The sequence below is a fragment of the Chiloscyllium plagiosum genome, unplaced genomic scaffold, assembly GCF_037043375.1.
Source record: "Chiloscyllium plagiosum isolate Xiang-an unplaced genomic scaffold, Cpla_swu_hap1 HiC_scaffold_7, whole genome shotgun sequence".
Classification (NCBI taxonomy): domain Eukaryota; kingdom Metazoa; phylum Chordata; class Chondrichthyes; order Orectolobiformes; family Hemiscylliidae; genus Chiloscyllium; species Chiloscyllium plagiosum.
In genome coordinates, this window is record NW_028270145.1 from 97,900,497 (window position 1) to 97,919,829 (window position 19,333).

General features: G+C 38.4%; 1 protein-coding gene across 3 annotated transcripts in view; it reads right to left on the reverse strand.

Moving 5' to 3' along the window:
* Positions 1-1,001: 1,001 nt before the first annotated feature.
* The window catches only part of LOC122551766 (RAS like proto-oncogene Ba), a 74,139-nt gene continuing 55,807 nt past the window's right edge, over positions 1,002-19,333 (reverse strand). For all 3 annotated transcript variants that reach the window (XM_043694221.2, XM_043694223.2, XM_043694222.2), the window contains exons 3-5: positions 15,867-16,075; positions 3,256-3,433; positions 1,002-2,918 (exon numbers count right to left, since the gene is read on the reverse strand). In XM_043694221.2, coding sequence (XP_043550156.1) covers positions 2,799-2,918; positions 3,256-3,433; positions 15,867-16,075 — 507 coding nt within the window. In that variant the 3' untranslated portion in view covers positions 1,002-2,798. The remainder of the gene's footprint in view (positions 2,919-3,255; positions 3,434-15,866; positions 16,076-19,333) is intronic.

Below are 19,333 nucleotides of genomic sequence, written 5' to 3' on the forward strand. Positions count from 1 at the left end.
AGAGGAAAAGCAAAAGATGAAAGAATGCCTGACAGTGTTAAGTACACAAAATGAACATTTTCTGGTAAAATGTTGGATTACCCTAATTGTTTGGAGGCAGAGGGGGCAATTGAAATTTCACTTCAACTAAAACATTGCAAGGCTGTAGTCTTTATCAAAAGCACAGACTTCAGAAGTTATTTATCATGACAGAACAATGTAAACATTTGGGAAGTTTATCAATAGGATCTCAAGCACTAATTGATTGTTTATCAAACTTAGGCTGACAACTGCATATGAAAATGGTCTATACTTCTACACAAAAGTTAAAACAGACCTAGTTACCTTGATTAAAAATCACAACACCAGGTTTAGTCCAACAGGTTTAATTGGAAGCACTTTGTACACCCAAGTCCAACACCGGCATCTCCAAATCATAGTTATCTTGATATGGAAAGGCTCACAGATAGAGGGAAAGTCTACATGTACTGATAGTGAAGTCAGAAAAGTCATTAGGTTGTCTTGATCAACAGCTTTCCTCCTTGAGGCAACAGCTGCAGTGACAAGGTAAAAAACAGCATGCATGCAGAAAAGGCAGCATGACTCTTATTGATTTTAATTATGAATTCCAGAATCAAATTTTTGTCCTTTTGCACCATGTCAAACAATTCCATTTCACAAAGCACAAGATAAAAGGCTGAATTCTTCAGTCTTGATACACAGGTGAACCTTAGTCACTTCAGACCAGAATTACACCAGAGTAATACTTCCACTTCACACTCCAGCTACCCTTAAGGCCAGAGGTTTTAAAGCAGCATTGAATAGTACACTACACACTTGCACTTAGGATATGCAACATGTCCAAGCTCCCTTCCCTGGAGAGCGTTTTTTTTGGTGCTGAGGAATCTGACTGCATCGTATGTTAACGATGATCTTAGTCACTGAAAAGTAATTTAACACTTTTCTGTAAAATATCCACAAATCAAAAATCAGCTTTTTTCAAGGAACATTGGAGACAGGGATTAGTCATGTTACTGGTTTTATTCATAATTCATGTTGAAATATTTCACATTTTCATGATATTAGGTTTGTCTCAATCAGGAAATTTCCATCTCAATTATTCAATTTGTTAGGCAATGTAAACAATCCGAGTAGCTATTATTTTTTGGCAAATACAATACCAGTTTATTATTGGCATGGAACTCCAACCTATTCAGCTCAACATAAACATTGCATTAAATCACAAATTCAGTCATGTTATCTACAAATCAAACAAACAAAAAAGGGGGCAAGTTCAATTTACATGCAATGTGTGTTAAGGCAAATGTAGGAAAATCAATTGCTGTACTGTCCCAATATTCTAGTGTTTTAATGCAGTAATAACCCACTTCCATCCAGAAATTGTTGTTAAAAACACATGTCAGAATAGCCCAAGGTTTATACAAGTCATTCACAAGATTTACATAAAAACAAACAATCCAATCTTGTTTCTTTACAAATGTTAAAAATCAGTGCGAGATATTGGTCCATTCCACACAGGTCAACTTTGTGTTCTTAAAAACATCTGAAAGAATTCTTCTTTATTCATCACCTTTTACCACAAGACCATACAGGACTACATACGTTTTTAAAAAGTATGAATGCTAAACCTACAATAGCCACCGTAATTCACGTGCTCAGTCATTTGCAAAATTAGCTCAAATATTCAAACTTTTTTTCACACCAATGCTTTACCATAAAAACAGACAGACACACAATCCAATACCCTAATGCATGGGCTGCTCAGGTGAACAGACTTGGAATACTGTTTAGTGCCAATGATCTGTCTGAAGATCTTAATCTCGAGTACTTTTAATACGACTCATGGAGGTAGAGAATGCAACATGACAGTCTTAGAGACAGTAGAGTAAGTCCCTCCACCTACAAAACTACTAATTATATTGGGTGCAAAATACCAAAATTGTGTTCTTGGAACAGAGTAGTAGTTGTGCTCGTGAAAAGCCTAGGACTAAAAATAAACCAAGATTTTCTTTATCAAGGTAATTAGACTTATGGTTTAATTTTATGGAGAGAAAACACCTCCAAAAAGATTTCTACATAATTAAAACAGCAGAAAATAACATATTACACTTGGGAAATTTTACCTCTGGACTTGTTAAAGCCAGGAGTAGCTTTAATAAATCTGGCTTCGATTGCACTACATCAGAAAGCTAGGTTTTAATCATTTGCCCTTCGGTGCAACAATAGCACAAATTGAGAATTTAGTTGTACTGCAAGCCCACGTGTGGTGCTGTGTAAAAGAGGATCAGAGTGTTCAAACTACTTTATCAAATGCCATTTTAAACATAAGGTCTTCACATTAAAAGACAAATTAAACTTTGAACACAAGCTGTAATACAACAGCTTATGCATGCTGCCTTTTATAAGTCTGCAGTTTTCTTTTGATGTATTAGAAATCTGCCCTTTAATTACTTCCCAAATTGATTTTGAAAGGAGAGGTTATGAATAGTTAGCAGTTAACTGGACAAGGGGATCTAAAGATCTACATGGAAGGTGGAGCATGTTACTGCTTGATAAGTTCGCTCAAAACCAAAATGCTCCTGTAAGAAAAAAGGCAAAGAAATACAAATCCTACAAGTAGGTCTAAAGAATACAACTCACTTAAATCAAAGAGCATTGTATTGACAATGAACCCACTCAATATTTCAAATAAAACACCATTTTGCTATAAAGTGATTAATCATAAACAAATTGAGTGGCTAAATGAATGTTAAGTGCCCAAGTTCAAATTGCTGTCAATTGATCCCCCAAAAAAAAAATCACAGTATGCAGCATCGCTCTCGGAGGCTCTTTTTGTTCCGGCTGCTTTTTTTCCCATTTTTGTCTTTGTTTTCTGACATTTTCTTTGCTCTCACTTCTCTCATCAGGTCAAAAAATACCTAAAGGAGATTTAAAAAAATCATTTATACAAACTAAAAACAAAAATATTACAGACTTCATTTGAAAATATCCATTGCTCTTCAAGGAAGAGACAACTTGCATAAGCAAAATCTTCAACGGACTTAGTTTGTCCTGATAGGTATATTAGTTCAGGAATTAGAGTGCTGAAAGCACACATTTTTCAGATCATGCAATAACCCCTCTGCAAAATGATTCAGTTGAAATTCCTGTGGAAACATTATACCACTCCTTCAGATCCTGATTGAGTATTAACCAGTCTTGGTATCTATTATGGATTGTTATATATTTCTATGAGAAATTATACAAAAAAATTACCTTATCTACATTGGCTCGTGTTTTAGCTGAAGTCTCAACGTACTGAACACCCCATTCTTCCGCTTTGCTCCTTGCTTCTTCAACAGACACTTGCCTCCGATCTTCCAAATCAGACTTGTTGCCAACTAAAAGCAATGGGATTTTATCTTCCTCTGCTTTCACACGGAGAATTTGTTCCCTAAAAGTAAGTCATTCTTTGAATGCCAAACTAGAAAATCTAAATATTTTCTCTAAATCAGCAGCATGCAGACGGAACAAGAGTATCATACGACACCACATAATAAAATGGCCCTGGTAGAGTACCTACAACATTTGAAATTGAGAAAAACACAACCTAGTAGCATCAGGCAAGTCATAGAATTTGTGCATGAAATCGTGAGCACAATTCTCTAATCAGTTAACTGGGCCTAAATGTGGAATCAGTTCAAGAGGGAACACAAAACCTGTAAGAGAAGCGATAAGTAAATGTAATTATACATAATCATTTATTAAACTGTAATTAATATAGATTCAGTGAAGATAAAACTCTGCACAAGTGACTTTAGCTTTTTTTAAAAAAAAAATAGAGTGACATTCTGATCACAAAACCCAAGACTTGACCTTTAAAAAAAGGAAAACTCAATTGGTAGGATGGGGGTGGGGATTTTAAGTTTAAAAGCTTGGGGTGCTCAATTTTTAGCATAGGAACTATTTTTCATTCATTCACAACTTGGATTCATAATGTCAAATTATAATGTTAATATTTCCAAACAAACTTCAAATAAAGGAGTTAACCCTCCTTAGATAAAGTAGGTAGGGCAATGACAAATGCAATTTACAGTTCATAACCCATCTGGTTCACTAATGTCTTTTAGGGAAAAACTTCTCTCCTTACCTGGTCTGGCCTACATGTGACTCTAGCCATAGTATTGTGGTTGACCTTTAAATGCCCTCTGGGCAATTAGGGATGGACAATAAATGCTGGCCTGGCCAGCATCAGGTGGTGGAGAAGTCAATGTTTAGGGTATAACCTTTCTTCAGGGCTAGATGTGGGGATAGGAGGAACTACAGATAAAGGGAGGGAGGTGGGGTGGGGAGAGTAGCAGAATAATTAAAGTAGCGATAGGTAAACACAGGCAGCGGATATGACCTGGGTGGCAGATGGGAGGGATGTATCTGGTCTGTAGCTGGAAGGGTCGGTCAATCGTTGGAAAGATAGAAGCACACAGCTGGGAAGGGTATTTGAAATTTGAGAACTCAATGTTAAGTCCTCCAGCCTGTAGGCTGCCCAGGCAGAAAGATGCTGTTCCTTCAACTTGCAGTCTGATTGACGACAGCAATGGAAGAGGCTGAAGATGGACATATTGGAGGGAGAATTGAAATTGACAGTGACTGGGGAGGTTAGGCTGACTGTTTCAGGGCCGAAGATACTCAGGTAGCCTTATTTCAAACAAGATTTTCTTCCCAGTCACCCAGACCCCTCCACTCACCATTACTGCTCTAAACTGCATCCCCCCCCCCTCCCAACCCCACCAGCCTCCGCATCCAATTCATCTTCAACACTTCTGCCAACCCCAATTGGACCCACCGTCAAGAACATCTTTCCTTTCCCACCCATCTGCCTTTCACCACTCCTTGGCCCACACTCCCCCACCCCAACACAACCCTCACCTTGCCCTGTAAGCAAAAAAGATGCAACACTTGCCAATATATCACTTCCCTCACCTCCATTCTGGGCTCTAAACAGTCATTCCAGATCAGACAGAAGTTTACCTGCATCTGGTGCTCCCAATGTGATCTTCTCCACATCAGTGAGACCCAACAGACTAGGTAACCATTTTGCCAGACACCTGCGCCAGGTCCAAAACAGCCAACCTGACCTCCCAATCACCACCCATTTCAATTCCCCCTCCACCGCCATCACCACGTCATTCAGACCACAAGCTGGAGGAACATCACCGTATATTCCACCTGGGCAGCCTACAGATTGGAGGACTTAGAGTTTAATTTCAAATAACCTTCCCATCGGCTCCCTTTCTAGCTCTGCCTCCTCCCTTCCATTCCACCTACCAACCCTTCCTTCCAGCAACCAACCAGATTCATCCCTCCCAACTAAGTCGTACCTACAACCAGTGTTTACCTATCACTACCTCAGCATTCTGCTATTCCTGCACTCTTTTTTTCCCCCCCCCGCCCCCCCACCATTCCCACATATAGCACTAAAGAATTATACCCAAAACTTTGACTTCACCTCTTACTGCGTTCTTCCAGCCTCCTATCTACTTTGGAATTCAGCATCTGGAGATTTTTTTTGTCTCTAGCCAGTGACACCCTTATCCTATGAAGGAATGAAATTTTTAAAAGTGTACTGATGTGACAAAATATCTTCAACTAGTGCAGATAGCAATCAGTGCAATTGGAATACAGAGTTTTACACCTAAGCAACAGTAGTACATGTCACAGCAAGTGTTACTGACGCCTGAAGTAAGAGTAATGATTGTTGAAAGTAGAGATCACCATATACCCTACAGTTTACACTTTAAATTTCACCAAAATATTTTAAGTCAAAAGCCCCTTCCATTTGAACTCTACTTCAATAGGTCACAGCTTTTCACCCCGTAATCACCTCTACGAATATCCTTCTGATTAGTCACCCTTACCAGTAAACTTATTTTGGGGAAGAATTAGGTCAAAGCAAATACAATATACAGAATCATTGAATCCCTACAGTGTGCAAAGAGGCCATTTGGCCCATCAAATCTGCACCAATCCTCTGAAGAGCATTTTACCTAGACCCAAACCTCTACCTATTACAGTAACTTTATATTTAATCTGCCTAGCCTACATGTCCCTGGACGCCATGGGCAATTTTAGCATGGCCAATCCACCCAATCTGAACATCTTTGGACCACATCAGTTAATAGAAAAATGTTAAAGTTAATACATTATAAAATGTAGCATTTTACTAGATTCTATACACTTTGTACTTACAGCAAATACTGAATTCGTAGCATATAAACATGGACAACCATTTGTTTCCCAATCTAATCCCACTGTTCAAAACATCTGTACATACATGTTATGACCCACCTCTAGCGCAGATGGAAATTAAAGCTAGACCTTCTGGACCATCAGTAGGGACACTACCACCATACTATAAGAATCCCCAGCTCTTGATGCACAATTCCCTACTGGAACAGTTATAAAATCCAAAAAGCTCATTCCTGATGCCCTGAGATCATTGCACACGCATTCCTGAAGAGGTAGAGTTTGTTTTCCAAAAATGGATTCCAAATCAAAAAAAAAAATCACCCCAAAATGTACATTAAGTTAAAATATAATTATAAATCTTGCTCTCAACTCCCAAGGATCACCTACTTTGCAGGCGAAGTGTTCTGAAATCTTTACGACTGAACTACAAAATGTGCACCCTATTGTTCAGTGGTTGAGCAAGTCAGTCCAGAAATAAACTTTAGTTTTCAAACATTTGGTCTGTTATGAGGTTCACAGCATAGTAAACCACTTATTAACAAGTTGCAATTCATTGAATAACAATGGGTGTGGTTCATTTTCCACTTGCTGACTTTGAGATCAGAGAACCTTGGCTTGCAATTACACACTACAGGGTGCTGTGTTGTAAAGTACACCACTCAGACAGACTATAGTTGAAGAAAACTGGTCAGAATGAAATCTAGATTATTTGAAGGCATAAAAAGAGCAAGTAGAATAGAGCAAGAGCACTAGCAAGAGAAAAAGAGCACGCAAAAAAGATATTTAAACTGGAGGACACATTAAAAACAAAAATTCCCAAGACAATTTAAACAAATGCTGTGAATTCACCCCAAGTTCTCTAATCAACACTACTAGAAACAGATCAACTTGTCAATCGCAGTTTGTTCAAAGTTAGCTACCATATTTGCCCATATACCCAACTGGTAATTTGCATGTCAAACTTAATTCAATGATTACAGAACAATTAAATGTCTGAGGACATACTACATAAATGGTCCTCGATTTATTAATCTTTTCCCGTTTGAAGGCACAGGAACTTTAATGTATCACAACTTCACAGTTAAAATACATTGGTCACCAACACCAACACCATATCTGGAATTAGTATGAAAGGACAGTTTCACAGAAGCTGAAGCATACATAGTGGTGAAAGGGGAAAGAATTTAACCAAGTGTTCATATTGTATTACAGTTCAAGGCATATCTGCTAGGTACTAAAGTGATACAATTGCAACATAGTTAGAAAAATGGCATTCCAGCAGTTCATACTCATACTTACTAAGAAGAACTGAATATAAACCAGCAGAATTGTATTTGGCTAGGATGTACTTGATTAATAAGAGAGTAAGGGTAGCACATTTCTGATCTTCCAGATTTTGGAAGACATTTGCTAATAGAAGTTATGCACTCTTGATTTGCTGGGGTTTTTTTTGCTGTCATCGAACCCACGATTATGCAACTCTACTTCTATCCAAAGTTGCCATTATCCATTAGGGACATCAGTACTTAGATGAGCACCTGAAGTGTCAGAACATTCAAGACTGTGGGTCTAATACAAAGTGGTATAGTGTTAGTAGTAATATATTTTTAATGGGAAGGACTCAATAGGTCAAAGGGCCTCTTTTGTATTGTATGATTCTATGACTACTTATCCCAGGCATGAAATTTGGATGGCCTTTCTATGCAGTACTGCTGTGAATTAACCAGCAGAGGGCTTACTGGAGTCAGGAAATTCTGGGTCAGCCTCCAGAGCAAAAGATTAGAGTCCTATTTGTTAAAAATTGGAGCAATTCTTGTGACAAATGACACTGGAGGAGCTGTAGAGAAAAAAAGCATGTGAAACATCAGTCTCCAGTGTAAAGACTTAATACTAAGTTATCAAAAATAGCAGATGGTGAGTGAGCGAGGGTGGTGGTTAGAAGAAAAAAAAGTGCTCCATTCATATAAAAGCGATCTTGCTCCAGTCACTTCATGACCCTTTGCAGCATACAAATGTACCCATGCTGGTGTTGCTATTACAAACCAAAATGTCCTTCTCCAACTGTCTTGACTGAGCTCAAAATGTGATGTCCCCTTCTCCTGTTGCCTTCACAAACTAGATGTTGCATCACATGTTCAAGTAATTGAGGATGGAAACTTAGCCCATCATGCAATTTCATTTTTTATTTAAAATTGAGAAATACATGCATTTGTTATGATCAGTTTGAGGATATTGGAAGTTGAAATACACTTGCCAGAGGGAAAGATATTTAAATGCAGTTAAAAATCACTCGGCCAAACAAATAGCAATAGTATTGGGTAGCATTAAAACAAGATTCTTAAAAGCTTCTTTAGTACACAGAGCAGAACCTTTCAGGAGTTGTATAACCATTCTGCTTTGGGGGGGTAGGAAGATAGGAAAATTGGAGAATGATTAAAAATTTGCATTTGATTTATAGTTACCATGGGGACGAACAAATTGTAAAGAGGCAATTCCCAAAAGCTGAGTTATCTTTTCCATTTCTGCAGTTGACACCTTGAAATAACTAAAAATCGAGCCACAAACAAGTTGTGAACAGTCACCAGGATTACAAGACTGGAATAATCTATTCTTAACTAGCTGTAACTTGTTTGGTAGGCAACATCTGCTGAGTGGACATCAGACAATCATAAATCACTAATATATTTGTAGTTGCAGTCCTGGTGATGCTTCAAAAAAAAAAAAACACTTACTTCCACCCTACAAGGTTACCAACCTTGTTAACAAGTTGTACCTCAGTACAAATCAAATTGCTCATGAGGTCAAAACAGCATGTCTTACCAAGCCCAAAACTGCTTAATGTGAATAGCTTGTACATATTCCCCAGCAGTGCGCTAAAGCTCAGAATAGTTTCAAGTTACAATATTTTATACCCATTTGAAAAATAAAACACATTCCAATAAACTTAGAGACAAGAGCATTCCAAACCACAGAAAAAGCTGAATGCAATTTTGTTTTTAAAAAGATATTTTTTAAAAAAAAAATCAATAGCTTGCTTGCCTAAGGGCCTAACTTTCAGAAAATGCAGAACAGATGATAAATATTTACTCTTAAAAGGAATGAACATTAAGTTGGATTTCCATGCACTTCGCTACTTGTGGTTTATTGTATTGAGGACTAAACATACTACTTGCCTTTCCAATTGCTTGCTGCAACTGCATGCTGCTTTTAATGTCTTATGAACGAGGGTACCCAGATTTGTATGGACACTTCACTTCCCAACCTAAGAAATATGCCTTTATATTTAAACTAAAATTCATTTCCAATCTGGGAGGATAGAGGGGATAAAGCTGGTGTAGGATGGACAGAGCAAGAACTGTGCAAAAATAACACTGGAAATATTGTGGAAAATCAAAAAGGACAGTGTAACAGGCTCACAGGATATAAAGTAGGCCATGACATGGGGTCACAGTTTTGGATTAGTTAATTTGAGCATGCAGGATGAGAGGTTGATCAAGAGAACACAGCAATGGTCTATAGTAACAACAGGATGAAGATGTTAACAGCAAGTTTCAGATGGCTGAAATAACATGTGATGCTACATAGGAGTAAAGTCATTCAGATGTAAAGGATGTGGTCAAAGATCAATTTGAAGTCAAAAAGATGCTGAGATTACAAGCAGTTTCTTTCAGCCTGAAAAGATGGTTAGAGAAAGCAATGGAATCTGTAAAACAGTGTGAGATGCATGCATCTCAAATTAACACTGATTTTAGTTTGGAGCAAAGATCAATACTGAAATCTATTTTCTGCTCCCAAGACAATCTTTCATATCCCAAGCAAACTAAAAAGCTTAAAATTCATTTCAATGTTATAGCACCCATCTAAAATGTACACAAGTCACATATATGTTTGCATTAATCATTTTTTCACCTATATGCTAATCACTTTTGATTTATCAATTCCGAGCAGGAATAGTAAAGGCTGTAGTAAATCAAATGGTGCTGTCTTAATTTTTATTGCTTCAAAGAGTAATTGGAACTTTCAAGTTTTAGTTCTAGTGTTATGACTAGTACTTTTCAGTAAATGGAAGACAAACATAAGCTGTTGCAACAATCTGGCTCTGGAACACATTCCCAGACAGTAAAAAGTTCAGGAAAAGAAGGAATTATAACAGGATGAAATTAACAGAATGAATAACCAAAGTTTTTGTTAAAAAAAAGAGTGCTGCAGTTCTGTACAAGATTCAGTTTGAATATTTATAGTACTCCTGTGGGTCCAGGCCACACTCCAGGGACTTGAGCACAACACATACGAGAAATTGCAGTATATATGGAGAACTATTTCATTGTGAAGTGCAACCAACCGATGTTTAGGTGGATGTGAAAGATTTATTAAAGATTCATTCTTAGGATGCAGGCATTGCCTATCCCTAATTGCCCAGAGGGCAATTTAGAGTCAACCGCATTGCTGTGGATCAGGAGTCACATGTAGGCCTGACCAGGTAAGGATAGCAGTTTCCTTCCCGAAAAGGACATTCATGAAATGAATGGGTTTGTCCACCAGTCAACAATGAATCATGGCCATTAGACTCAATTCCAGATTTTTACTGAATTCAAATCTCACCATCTGCTGTGGCAGGATTCAAACCAAAATACCCATAACATTACCTAGGTCTCTGCATTAACAGTCCAGCTTTAATAGCACTAGGCCAATGTCTTCCCAATATTCTAACCTTCAAAGAGCAGGGAAACTTTTCTGGTCAGCACCCACCTCTTGTCCAAAGATTGATAAACTGATCATTAAGCTCACTGGCAAGCTTTGAATGTAAATTTCCACTAAACACAAAAGCTGTAACAATAATTTCACAAGTTACAAGGCAATAGAAATCCAGCCTGTCTGCTTTGCAACTGACAAAAGTAATCCAAGTCATGCTTGTTAGGAACTAATGTCATTTATACAGTATAAATCCATATGAAAGCAGCTTTACTCTAAAGATTCAAGTACCAGAAATATAGCTTAATGTATGATAAATTAAGCTAATAAGGGTGCAATCTGGTAAACAGATGATTACAAAAGACAGGTACTAGGGAAAAAAAACACAGGCAGCAAGAGTTGCAGCTCGGAATAAAGACTGGTGAGAAGAACAGTATTTGATCTTCAAATCTACATAAATGTTTTCACACATCTATCTTTAGCCTGGAGCCTGATCTTAAAAAAGCTTTTGAACCTTCAATTAACAGAACATGGTAAATCAAAGACTAATTGTAGCTCTTGGAAAACCCATTCAATTCAGATTATTTTCATTCAGTTTTTTTGCAGGAAGCAAATCGCCAAGCTTGGCTGCCCGGTCAGAGTAATAGCTCACTGCACCATCAACATGTGCCCTAGAAGGGAAGACTGCTGACAGCGTTGCCTGTTGAGGGGCAGAGAAATAGTTAGTTACTATGGGGGGAAAATAGGAATTATATTTTGGGAAGAGAGTAAAATAAAAAAAAAAGGACGGGGGGGGGGGGGGTGGAGGAGAGAGAAAGAACTGTAGGAGAAAAAGACAGTGGCATATTTGTGTTAAAAGCATGAGATGTGATTTTAATATCCTGCTAAAATTTTGCAAAAATATACTAATTCTTTACATCAACTAGACATTCAGGTAGCCTCATTTACCCACAAATATGCACCTTCTGATAATTTACAGACTGCTAACATCTTAAAGAACTATAGCTCCAATTTGTCGGTAGCGTCAATGTTGTGTAGTATTATTCTATCACAAGATGAACATGTAGGACGTGATATGCATTGGAATGGGGAGCTCCATATGATTCACTTATACTGATGACTGAAGCCCAAACCACAAGAGGCCAGTGTTGCTACAAGTGCTGCATGGGAAGTGGTTATCAAATGTTGTGGGTTTTCAGTAGTCACTGATTGTTATGGAAGCACAACCCATCCTACAACTGATGTCACCATTTTCCTCTTGTTAGCTGGCTTCCAGGTGCAGTGATTGTTTAGTCACTTAATTTCACATTTCCAAGCTTCTTTGAAGCTTAACTTTGACCATCATTAGTTTTCTGATTATAGCTATTTCACCATTTAAAAAAAAAGATTCTTAAACTCCATTTGGAATATTTAGCAGTTTTGGGTTGCGAATCTAAGGCAGTGCTGGCCCTGGGTGCTGTCCAAAAGGTAGCTCAACAAATACAGGGCAGCAAAGAAAAAAAAACTGCCAGGCTTTCTGGTGGCAGTTTTAGCTGGCTTGATAGCAGAGCACTGAGTTATAACATTATAGGTTTAGCCATAATCTTGATTCCCAAATGGTTTGGGCATATGCAAATCTCACACAGGGATGCAATACAGCTCAAATTTCAATGAAGTTGAAATCTCTCAAAAGGAGTCCACTGCCAAGACAAAAATGACTGTTTAGTACCTTAAAGTATAATTGGTGCAAGTCATTTTAAATTAAAAACTGGGGCAACAAGGACAGCAAAGAAAGACAACTTGGGTTTCAGAATTGTCATTATAACCTTTATCATGGGAGGGAAGGAGGGAGTACTTGTAAAGAGTAAGTGATCACCCTCTTGGCAAAGCACAAGGGACATGTAGCAAGTAGAGACTTAGCAATCCTCAGACAGCACAAAACATGGAGATAAGGCATCTGGGTGGTACAGTGATTAGTACTGCTGCCTCACAGCGCCAGAGACCCGGGTTCAATTCCCACCTCAGATGACTACTGTGTGGAGTTTGCACATTCTCCTAGTGTCTGCGTGGGTTTCCTCCGGGTGCGCCGGTTTCCTCCCACAGTCCAAAGATGTGCAGGTTAGGTGAATTGGCCATGCTAAATTGCCTGTAGTGTTAAATGAAGGGGTAAATGTAGGGGAATGGGTCTGGGTGGGTTGTGCTTTGGTGTGTCAGTGTGGACTTGTTGGGCCGAAGGGCCTGTTTCCACACTAAGTAATCTAATCGAAAAGTAATCTAAAAATACATTTCCCCAACCTCTTATTTATCAAAGCTAGAAGGCTTTGGATGCACCCCACAATCATCTCTGATATCAAAGGCAAAGCATAAATACAAGTCCCAAGGCAATTCAAGACAGCTAACCCATTGGGTATCTATGATTTTCACTGCACCCAAAAAAGCCAGAAATGGAGCAGTGCGGAGATCCTGCAGGAAATTAGAGAATCAAAACGCAGTTCAGAAGACTTCTCAACCCATCATGTGTCCCAGCTTCTTTGAAAAAGATATTCAAATCAGTCCCACTCCACTACACTTTTCCCATTGACCTATTAGGTGTTTGTCTCATTTATTGGTCCATTCCCTACCAAATTAATTTCCACATCTTTTCAGGCAGTGCATCTTCTGTTACAACAGTATGGTATGCTTCTTCCCCACCATCCTCACGTTCCCTCTCGTTATTGATCCTTTCACAACTGGAAAAGGTTCATTCTAGTTTACCTCAACAAACCATTTGTGTATTTCAAAACCTTGATCAAATCTTACCATAGCCTTCACGGATCCAAACTTAGTTTATGCCATGTAACTTCAGACATGATCTCATCTCAAAAGACTTCATATTCTTTCTAAATCACATTACCCAGAATTAGATGATATCCTCCAACTGTGATCTAAATGGGTTACTGATTATAAAAAGGTTGAGAATATTCCTTGATTTTGTACGGTTTATTATTTGCAAAGCCTTGAATCCCATCTGCCTCAAAAGCCTTCTCAGCTCATCCAAACAAAGAGAGACAACATTGCAACTGCACATGTCCCTCCAAAACCAGAAAAGCTTTCATTTAGTTATTTGTTTTCTTTCCCTTAGAAAATTTCATATCCATGCAGAAACTGTTCCTTTAACTCCATAAGCTTCAAGCTTGCTTAAGTCTCTTTTTTGGTATTTCATCAAATGCCTTTTAAGATAGTGATATAGTGGATTCTGTGACTAGGGTCCTGAATCTAAATAGAAGTATAATGGTATGAGACACAAGTTGGTTCTGATAGATTGACAAATGGTGGTAAGGCAATGGCAAACTTTCAAAGAGCATATGGGTGAACAGCAACAATTTCTGTACAGTGCAAAAAAAAAACACATGAAAGTTGGCAAACCATAGCTTATTATTAAAATGAAGTAACGCAAGATCCAAGGAAGAGGCAAAAATAAAATGATCAGAAAAACACAAGGACAGATTAAATAAGGAAAATTGAGAATCAGAGTAAGCTTGCAGGGAATATAAAAAATGACTGCAACAGTTTCTATAGGTAGGTGAACAGATAAAGATTGGTGAAGACTAATCAATCAGAAACAGGAGAATTTATAATGTGGAACAATTTATAATGGCTGACCAACTAAACACAGCAAATCTTTTATTAACCAGCACCTATTGGGCCAGTGGATCAAATATTCCAGATTGTTGTGAAGCTTAAAAGGGTTCAGAAAAGATTTACAAGGATGTTGCCAGGTTTGGAGGATCTGAGCTATAGGGAGAGGCTGAACAGGCTGGGGCTGTTTTCCCTGGAGTGTCGGAGGCTGAGGGATGTCCTGATAGAGGTTTACAAAATTATGAGGGGCATGGATAGGATAAATAGGCAAAGTCTTTTCCCTGGGGTCAAGGAGACCAGAACTAGAGGGCATAGGTTTAGGGTGAGGGGAAAAGATATAAAAGAGACCTATGGGACAACTTTTTCAGGCAGACAGAGGGTGGTACATATATGGAATAAGCTGCCAGAGGATGAGGTGGAGGCTGGTACAATTGCAACATTTAAGAGGCATTTGGGTGGGTATATGAATAGGAAGGGTTTGGAGGGATATGGGCCAGGTGCTGTCAGGTGGGACTCGTTTGGGTTGGGATATCTGGTCAGCATGGACGGGTTGGACCAAAGGGTCTGTTTCCATGCTGTACATCTCTATGACTCTAAGAGGTCCACAAGTAATAGAAACAATGCAGGGGGTATACACACTTACACCTAATTTACAGCATATATCACTTATGGAGGGTGGGGAGGAAACAGGGGAAAGAAAGCAAACATCAGGAATTATAGGCCAGCCTGACGTTAGCACTCAAAATACTGAAGTCCATTATCAAACATTTGACAGCAAATGACAGCTGCAGACTATATTTAAAAGGAGCTTTAATTCTGCATTGTTGCCCTTTGCAGAATTTAACAGAAAGGAAATAGGTCTGGAAGAAGAGGTGGCATTATACCCCCAGCCACCATTCCATATTAGTTCTACTGGGATGGGTTTTTTTTTTAAACTACATAGTGCCTTTAACACATGCACACCTTGTACTACTAATGCATAGCCTAACTGTTCCTGCAGAGACATTCAATTACTGCACACATACAAAACTTGACAAAACACTAATGTCCATTAAGGATTCTCCATTTATTAATTTCCCCTACCCTGAATCACGTACAGATCATTTCAAAATTTGCACTCCAAAAACACGACCAGATCTCCTTCAACTTTAATTGTTCTTGAAGTACGATTATTGCCATGCTCCAAACCTCAAAATAGTGAAATAGTAGCTTCATATTGCTCCTTCTTGCAAAATGCTAGCATACAATATATTTGCAATATACTTGCAATTCATTAGAACTCCATTACTGAAAATACAACTATACATTTCATTTTGGTAGCATTTTTATAAAGTCAGTTACCAATGACTTACCTAAATTCTACAGTAGCTGTAAATGATTCCTGCTCAGTTATTGAAAAGACGCAGAGAAAACCCTCCCCACTGCGGAAGTAATTATCCCGAATGGCTGCATAGTCCTCCTGTCCAGCAGTGTCCAAGATATCTATTTGGACTTCCTCACCATCCAGAACAACTTTTTTCCTGTAACTGTCAGCTTTAGTAGGCTCATAGTCTTCAACAAACTGAAAGGAAATATTTAAAAAGCACAAGCAATTAATCTGAAGCTTGCAACTGAGATTTTTTCCCTTTCCAGGTTCAATATTTCCATTCTCTTACCTGAAGGAAAGGATTGTTACTGAAGTACAATTTCATGAGTACCTCACAGCAATGGCCATCATTACAAGGAAATGCCAGCTGTAGGCACAATGTATTTTTACCCTTTGTCTAATGCAGATCTTCCATACCAGGAGTCATACTTATGAATTGCCTTGTCAGAGATACCAGATTAATAATACCTTACATACTGCTCAAAAATGGCATTGCTTAATTTTCCTTTGGACAGGTGGGGGTTTGCCAGCAGGCACTGCAGATGAGAATCAAAGCCAACACTCCTGGATTTTATGTACTAATTAATTGTCTTAATTTTACTCTAAGTAGGAGGAGAGTATTCAATCTCCTTTAATAGCATTCTTTATTTCTTTTTACAGAGCACATTGCAATGCATATCAACCAACAGGTTAATAATAGGGTTGAAACACTTCATTGCTTGAAGACGGTAGTGCTATACCAATTGTCAAAATTTAAAAACTTTGACTACGCTGTCACTTTAAAAATGTTATTTGGTCCTGTGTGTTACTTTAAGAGGTTGTAAAGGCAAAGGTGCCCAGAAATCTAGGAAGTGTCTAGTTTAATAATGGAAGGAGAGTGGCCAGTTCTCCCACTTCAGGATTTTTCTAGTTTGTTTTGCTATAGCAGTCACAAGGTGGGAGTGTCCGGAGGAGTTGCACGCTTCAGTAAAGAACTCCTGACCTGAAATCTGAATGTTGTTCCCTCCAACCTGTAAGAATCTGTATTTGAATTTACCTTTTTGCCAAGGTGTGTGTTTAATAGGACTTTATCATATTGCGGAGAAAGTGAGGTCTGCAGATGCTGGAGATCAGAGCTGGAAATGTGTTGCTGGAAAAGCGCAGCAGGTCAGGCAGCATCCAGGGAACAGGAGAATCGACGTTTCGGGCATAAGCCCTTCTTTATCATATTGCAACAGTTAATTGGTTAAGTTGCTGTATTAGGTCAGTTAAGTTTTCCAATAGTTATCCTAAATTGTTTTCTTTTGTTTAAACACCACAGTTGAACATGCACAAAGTTCTGTTTTGCTTAAAGCCAAGCTGACCAGTTGCATCACATCTAGAGCATGCACTCCACACCGGCTTTTAAGATTTAGGATCTAGGCTACCTTAAAATATTTTTATGGGGTCTGGCCTGAGCCATAATAGCTTGCATTTATACAGCACCTTTCACATAATGCTTTTCCTTTGGAAAAGCTTGGAAAACTATTAAATCCTAATCCTATGAGGATGGTGGGTGGGGTGGGGTGCGGGCAGGCGCGGCATGGGAATAGGCAAGAGAGAAGGTAGATTCATGCATACAAAAGGGATCTGGATGTCCTTGTACGTAATTCACAAAATCAGTATGTAGGTCCAGCAACAATTACAATGAAATATTGACTTTTGTTGCAAGGAGAATGGAATATAAATGTAGGAAAGTTTGCTACAAATGTAGAGAGCATTGCTGAGACCACACTTCAAATACTGTATACGATTTTGGACCCCTTGAGGAATGTGATTACACTGGAAGCTATTCAGAGGAGTTTCACTTTGCTGCTTCCTCAGTGAAAGGGTTGACTTGAGGAAAGGCTAAACATGTTCAGTCTACACATATTGGAATTTCAAAGAACGGGAGGTAATCTTCTTGAAACATAAAATTCAACTGAATGTAGATTCTGAAAGGATACTTCCTCTCATGGGGATATCTAGGACTAAAGGAAGTGCTTAAAAATAAGTAGTCATCTATTCAAGATGGAACTGAGAAGGCACTGTTCTCAGTCATTTGTCTTTGAATTTATTCCATATAGAGTGGTGGAAGTTAGATCACTGAATATATTTAGGGCCCAGTTAGACAGATTTTTGATCGACAAAAGAGTCAAAGGGGACAGACAGGAAAATTAAGGACACAATCCAATGGGTCATAGCCTTAAATGTTGGAACAGGTTCAATGGATCAAATGGACTATTCCTGCTTCTATTCCTTAAAGTGACAGGATGTCAAACTAGTACAAGAACAGAGATCCTGCAGGATTTGAAGAGGTGATGTTTTAAATATAATCCAGAGAATCAATATAGGTCAGTGTGTTTAGGGATAATGAGCAATCAGAAGCCTGAGACAAAGAATACTGTCTGGATCTTAAGGTTCATTAACAGGGAAATGGAATACCAGTGCAGGGAGGTTATGCTGAACTTAAATGGAATGTTAGTTAACCGAAGCTGGAGTACTGTGTAGAGCTCTGGGTGCCAAACTTTAGAAAGTAGATGAAGGTTTCAGATAGTGCAGGTGATGCTTACAAAAGTGATTCCAGGAACGAGAAGCTTCAATTATGAAAAGTAGATGAGTTAGGACTGATTTCCTTGGAGAGAAAAGTATAAGGGGCGATTTGACAGAAGTTTTCCAAGTAATGAGGGATCTGGACAGAGTAGATGGAGAGCAACAGTTATCACTCATAGTAGGGTTAGGAACAAGAAGACTCAATATTAAAGAGTTTTGAAAAATGTTTGAGGTGAGAACCTTTATTTCTCCCCCCACACATGATTCAAAATGGAATGTACTATCTAGAAGTGCAATAGAGATATTGTCAACTGAGGCAGAAGAATACTGGATGACTTATTTAAAGTGTGTGCTGGGTCATTGTGTGTGTTTGACATTAAGTAAAACACTCAGAACCCATGCAGACACAATGGGCTGAATGGCTTCCTTCTGCACTGTGACAATTTCATTAAAACAGTAGAGCAAACCTCCTTTCTTATATAGTAAAGAAATTCAGTAGATGCTATAGCAGAAATGACACAGCAAATAGCATTCTCAAAATAGTGAAGATCTGGAAAGGCCATGTCTTTTTAAACAAAAAATACTAAATTGACAGTTGGAGAAACGTTTGGAAACCTATGAATTATACACATATTAATAGTGACAGTGATACAATTCATCAGAATTATAGGCAAGGACATGCATTTTTTAAAAATACAATAAATTATCAGTACACTCAATCTCCAAAGGATCCTAAGTGAAAGAAACTGAATGGCCTCATTCCAGGTGCATGTATATCAAATACTGGCTGTTCGATTTCACACATATCAGGCAAATTAAAATGTAATTTCCTAAATTATAAAGTGTTACACTGATACAGCAGAGGGTGCTGTTCTGAAACAGAAGAGAAGTAAAAGCTTTCTC